Source organism: Charadrius vociferus, unplaced genomic scaffold, assembly GCF_000708025.1.
Source record: "Charadrius vociferus isolate BGI_N301 unplaced genomic scaffold, ASM70802v2 scaffold472, whole genome shotgun sequence".
In the NCBI taxonomy this organism is placed as follows: Eukaryota; Metazoa; Chordata; class Aves; order Charadriiformes; family Charadriidae; genus Charadrius; species Charadrius vociferus.
Genome location: NW_009647735.1, coordinates 1,480,147 through 1,486,607, shown reverse-complemented (window position 1 = coordinate 1,486,607; position 6,461 = coordinate 1,480,147). Strand labels below are relative to the sequence as shown.

General features: G+C 36.4%; 1 protein-coding gene across 1 annotated transcript in view; it reads right to left on the bottom strand.

Moving 5' to 3' along the window:
* Nucleotides 1-263: 263 nt before the first annotated feature.
* The window catches only part of LOC104283573 (connector enhancer of kinase suppressor of ras 2-like), a 210,549-nt gene continuing 204,351 nt past the window's right edge, over nucleotides 264-6,461 (bottom strand). Inside the window, exons 19-23 of the mRNA XM_009881773.1 lie at nucleotides 4,833-4,903; nucleotides 3,970-4,073; nucleotides 2,024-2,531; nucleotides 1,490-1,689; nucleotides 264-1,102 (exon numbers count right to left, since the gene is read on the bottom strand). Coding sequence (XP_009880075.1) covers nucleotides 887-1,102; nucleotides 1,490-1,689; nucleotides 2,024-2,531; nucleotides 3,970-4,073; nucleotides 4,833-4,903 — 1,099 coding nt within the window. The 3' untranslated portion in view covers nucleotides 264-886. The remainder of the gene's footprint in view (nucleotides 1,103-1,489; nucleotides 1,690-2,023; nucleotides 2,532-3,969; nucleotides 4,074-4,832; nucleotides 4,904-6,461) is intronic.

The window sequence follows — 6,461 nt, the reverse complement described above, 5'->3', positions numbered from 1 at the left end:
ATTTTGTGACTCACAGTCATGTCACTTAAATTCACAGTGAAGAAAATATGAAAACCTGCAGTATGTACCATATTCAGCGCAGATGTTTTTCTTTCACCATGAAATACTTCAATTTGTATTAAAATCAGTTTAAGTTGCAGCATTAGTGAACAACCAACATTGTTCTACTCATATCTTAACCCCTGTGCCATACCTGCTTGCTTATGTTCATTCATTTTAAAGGCAGGCACAGTATGTTACAAACACAGTATCTAAATGGCATGTACAGTATGCCCATAGGGCCAGATTGGGATCTATTTGCTAGATGTACAGTGTACATTTTAAGGCACACTATAGGGATTGAGTTTACATTTTGATAAATCTGTCCTTTTATTTGCAAAGATGGTCACTACCTGGAAATGTTGCAAAAACAAAAGTTCATCTCTAAGAGTGGCCAATGTATTTATGTTTTCGTTTTCTATTTTTCTCAAGAAAAAATGTGAACTTTAGGGCATATTAAAAGTAAATGTCAACTACCTTGTTACATTTTATATACATAGATATGTCTTTACATATATCTAAATACATAAAATGATTGTAGGAGCTCATACTATAAGCTCAGTTTTGGTACAGTACTTTAAATATACTGGCATTTGTTTTCAGTTACACTTCTGCACTGCTTCTTTCTAATGCAGAACTTGATACGGATATCGGTTGATAACAGCAAACAAAAAAAATTCATAAAGAATATTATTGTCTTATCATGCAATGTAGTAGGCATCCTGTGGTACTATTCTCTTATCCAACTTATTTACAGTACTGCTGAGTACATTATCAATAAATATTACAGTATTTGTCTTATTCGATTTTTCATGGCACCCAGCAATTATTCAGGATATGAGTCCTGTCACACATGAGTTTCAATGAACGAGTGTGTATGCGTCAGCATTGGTGCTGAGGTTGCAAGTTCAGAGGCTCCATTTTGAGATTTCACAGCAGCACTGTACTCACAAATGTCCAGGAAAAACTCATAGTTCTTTAGTTTCCAATCCTTAAACTTCTTTGATGTTAAGTTGGGATCATCCAGAAGGCTGTTGATAACTGTGAGGTCCCCTTCCTTTGCCTAACAAATGCCAGAAAGACACAGTACATGTCAAGGTGAAACGTATGCCATATTTTGTATTTCGGCACTTTATTTCTTCTTTCATTTTAATGCAAAGTGCTAGAGAAACTGCTATGGACAATTGAATCTTTTACCTATATTCGGGAACTATTACAGCTTAAACTGTTTGACAACCCAGTCCTTGGCACTTTCTACAACTTGCCTATAAAGAATACCAAATAATATATTTTTTTTCCTTAATCTGGAACATGTTTGCTTTCAAGTATTTTTAGTTCTTTGGAACTTAGTTCTAAAGCTCAAAGAAAGCCTCATCCATGGAAAACATTAAGAGATTATACTTTTACTAGTTTATATGGCTTATGCACAAAATTAATGATAAAGCCTTACTTTTAAAGTGCTCTTGAGAACTCTGATGTGGTGAAGCTTTTCATTGATAACTGGATCATTACATCGCTTCACAAAAGACCTGCGGAACTCCTGCTTGGTGGAAGGACGCTGCTCTCCAAAGGCTGACAAACTAGCTTGTTCCAGAGATTTGTATAGCTCTTGCAGACCATCTGTATTTTCTCCGATTTCTTTTACGTTTTCTGAAAGAAAATAGATAAAGAAGCCTAACAACAATTTTGACCATTCAGATGAAGTCTCTAAAATCAGCAAGCAATACTGCAAATTTATGTATAAAATAACCCTATAACACAGTCTTCCAATTTTTGTTTTGATAAAACGAGAACATTTTGATCAGTCCCAAAGCTATCTTCTTTGCACTACATCCAAGCATTTTAAGTGCAAACTCCTATGTAGTGACTGATGAATTTGCCAACACATAACAGTTCAACCACAAAAACCTTGCTGAGAATAATGGCAATATTTCTCTGGCTTTCAGTGGCAGTAAAGAGGACCAGAACATCTCCAAAAGCTTACCTTCTACACAGAAACTATTATGCCTTCTAATGGGAACTTTCTCTTCTAGCTTGTCATCTGTTCCTTCTATGGACTGTACACATCCCTTACCCCTGACATCTCTGTTTCGGGGAAGGCTTTGACTACGTTGCTTCTGTGGCCTGCTATAAGAGCTATGTCCCCTTTGACATTCCACCAAAGGGAAAGGCCCATCCTGCTCATAATTATGACGTCTTTGTACTGGTAGCGTTGCTTGTCTTCGTTTATCCGGTGACATTCCAGACCGGCCACTCATGTACTCTGTATCTGGAGGAACAGTCTGAAGAAAATGGAGCCCTGAACTGGTTAACGGAGTCTCTATCAGATCCTGCCACGAGCGCCTTTCTCGGTAGGGAGGTCTGCATCCTGATGAGTGTGTGCTTCCTGCTACATCTTGTCGAGAATCCTCAGCAGAAGAATGAGAATATGTTGATTCACTTGAAAAGTGTCGACCGTGTTTGGCTTCAGGGAATGGACTTGAAGAATTCACCTGAAAAGATACAAAAGCATCTGACTATAAGACAAAGTTTTGAACAGACCCAAGAAAATGACTATAGCGTAGAACATTATATGATGTATACTAATAAAATGGACTGATGTGTGTGGTTTTTATATGTCATAATATGAACCTCAGTGAACAGAACATAACTAGCAGTGAGATCTTTTATGCAAGTATTAAGTTTTTACCACTCCCTATTCTTATTTTGCACGTTCTCTGCCCCTGAGCAACTCCTGCTGGAAAGAACAGTATAATCTTGGTGCAGGTTTCCTGAAGACCTGTCCAGTTTATACTCAGTCCAGCAGTGTGCTGTGAAGACATGGAAGTCCGCAAAAGAAACCATAATTGGATTTCCTTTCTTGTTTTAGTGGATAAATATCCAGCCAAACAGAAAAAAAAAAAAAGACATCAGCACCCAGGAAGCTTTTAGAATTTTTGGGGACTGCTGAACTTCTCAAATTATTTTCATTAATTCTTCTGGGTCTGTGTATAATTTTAGTTCAAAAACAAAGAGAAAGGCAAAAAAAGTGGAAAAACAGAAAGGGAGGGGCTTAACCTGTATCCCAGTTGATAAAACAGCATCACATGGGTGAAAATCAGTCTGAACTTCACCCATGTGATGCTGTTGTCTCAGTCACTCTTTCTTTGGCTCTGGCTGTGTGAGGATCATGTCATTCACGCTGAAGAAAAATCTGAAAGAAAAATAGAGAACAGTCCTATCTGCGCTCAGAAACAGAATAATTATCACAGCCTGTCTATGTTCTGTATAATAGAAATGTTTTTATTTGCTCCTACAGCCTCTTCATATACAAAATGTTTTTTTTTTCTTCCTCAGTTATCAAAATCTATCTGTATACAATATATTAGAAGTATTTTTATCAGTTACTTAACATCTTATGACACTAAAAGAAAATACTGTCACTACTATGGTATTGTAGACAATGATTTTTGTAAAAACCCCTTGCCTCTAAAGATATGTTCTTAAAAAAAATGTTCTAAAACACGATTACTGCATGAATGTGATCTGACCTTAATCTCCAGCATCCAGTATTCATACTTGAAAAAGTTTCAGTCAATACAGACTATCCCAGTCACCACATTCTTTTCATATTCTGAAGTAAAGTCAACATTTGACTATTCTGTTCGTATTATTAGGTGTGATCTCCCAAATCCTACAAAAAGTGTCATATTTGCAGTCTGGTGCCACATCTTTGTAAGGATTTACCTCTCCTTCCTTTGTAATTGACTTGTTATGGGAACATTCAGGCCTTAGCTCATGAGGAACTGAAGTAATTTCATTCTTACAATGAGATCTGTCTTTGTTCTGCCTTTACTGTAATTGAATATTCCAAAACAAGGAAAATGCAAATCAAGGCACACATATATATTTTTTGGTGACCTCCTGTCAAGTGCAATATTTATAACTCACTGAGGGTGTTCGATGATAGGTGTCACACAGTGTTGCAGAGCCTTCCTGCTTCAGGGTTAAAGAGCCATCGATGTCATCCTGGTCACTTTCACTCCAGTAATCTGCTAACAAAACATTCTAGGTTTGCACTTGTGCTTTTCCACAAGAAAGCAGGTCCCACATTTTAAAAATATCATTAGCATGCGAAGGTAAACATTTCACAGTCACCTAGGTGTCTTGGCAGTCACTAAGGAACAGATTTGTGAAAATGTCTGGTACCCCAGACACACATATCTGTGGAATAACCTTCAAACGTTTCAGGGCAGTGTTATAGAAAGCAGGTTAGGCACCTAACTCCCACTGTACGTAAAAAACAGCTTCTGGTCACAGACTTTTAAAGTGCAACTTCATTCTAGGTGCCGAAGTAGAGCTGAGCCTCAATACTTAATTTAATTCGGTTAGAATAACAGGTTTCACCATGGGTGATGGTAAAAAAGGCAAGGCTGGCACTGGAGCTCAGGAGATGCAGAAGCATTTCTAAAGCACATATTGACCTGTATTTGTGACATCTTCACTTGCTCTAGGGTGATGAGCAGACCTGATGGCTCTGATCTGGGAGATCATACCTCACCCTTAACGTTGCATTCTCTTTATCACTTGTTTTAAGTATTTCTTAAAATTATTACTGACGATTTTATCTTCTTTGGTGGTGGCACAAGTAAATATAGTTCTTCAAGGACATGGATTCTTATGAAAATTGATATTTTAAAAGATATGGCACATATGTTAACAAAGATGTCACTTATGACACCTCCAGCTTTGTTCAAATAATGCACAGATGTGTACTCTCTTCTGTCTTCTAATTATAATCTCTGAAGCATTACCTTCATCTGGATGCATCTCCTTGTCATCAGGGGTGTAACCAATTGCTGCGAGACCCAAACGATTCATCCATCTAATAGAACAGTGAAAAATGAGGAAGAGGGATACTTAAAAGGAACATCTCGTGAAAACGTGAGGTCATACACATTCTTAACATTTGGAAAAGTCAGAGACAATGCTTAGTCCAAAAATTGAACACTGTTCAAGCTGTTGAAATCATGATTCAGCTGTGTTCAGTGGTTAACAATTTTAAGTGAAGGATGTTCCAGTTCATGTACAATGCAGATGTACTTCTGGACTTCTGTTCATATCTGCTGGAGCACGTTTCCCTCATGGAGTGTCAGACTCATTGCATTTTATTCTGCTGCCTAGAAAACTGAAGAATCATGACATCAATCTTCCTTATGTCATCAAGAAAATGTGAAGCATGCATACTAATATGCTAACTTTAGCAATGACTGAACAAAATTTTTAGAATAGTCTGTGTAGAACAGAGACTGTCCAGCTCTGTCTCCACCTTAGCAGACTCAAAGCCTCTCCAAGCTGCACCTGCAAACTATTTGTGTGGAATGGTTTCCAGAGACATTGTGTAACGGAGCCTATTGCATTTATTCTGATCGCTACTTCTACTAATGTCAAGAACTTGCATGAATTGCCAAAATGCTATAGAATAAAAGAGGGTTATGATAATGACAACCTGTATTGGGAAATAAGTTGTATTAAATTTGTAAGCTCAAAAAGCTGAAACAGACTATGACAGTATTCCACTGGTTATTTGCTAGTCTGCTCAATTCATGATACTGGTGATACAAGTGTTTGGGTTTGTTGAGCTGCAACACAAACATTATTTTCCTTCGATTTTTTTAATACAGATCTTTGGTTTCTAAACCAAGACTTGGCAAATTGAGAGTACTTCAATATTTGCATTTCACATTGGATATTCTGGTTTCTTTCTTTGTCCTGAAATTAATTAGTTTGATCAAAAATAAGATTCTTTGTTTTATTAGGGAAATATTATAGTTTATTTTGGGGAAAATACCTTTAGAGTTTTCTTTATATAAGATTACTGGATGTTTATAAAATATATAATTGAAAGACAGGGGAAAAGGAAACTAACGCTTAGAGTGGAAAGTCACTTCTTAATGTTCAGCAAATGGAAAATCAAGAATCAGATTATTTTCATCAACAAGGAAATACAACCAAAGAAAAACGCCCTATTAATAGACATCTGTAATGACTGGGATCCATGCTTAAGTATTGCCTTCCTTGGTGACTAAATTATTTACTATGATGTCATTAATTTCCTAGTATACTACACGTAAGTGTTTTCTAGAAGCAACTCTTTTTCTTTTTTAATGTTGCAACATAAAATTTTTTAATAATTATTTTCTTGGTTGATTAATCTTATCATGACAAAAACATCTTTCAAAGCCATTAGTAAACAATATATACTGTATAATAAGGACAAGTTTTTTGCAGATTAAACCAAGAAAACTGTTCAGTGTAATTCTTTCCCACTTGTACTAGAACAGAAAAAAAGCTTCTAAGGACATATATGAATGTATTATTGGTCTAATAGCATAGTACATGGAAGATGGTATACAGAGCAAGGAGGCAGAAAATGAAGGAAG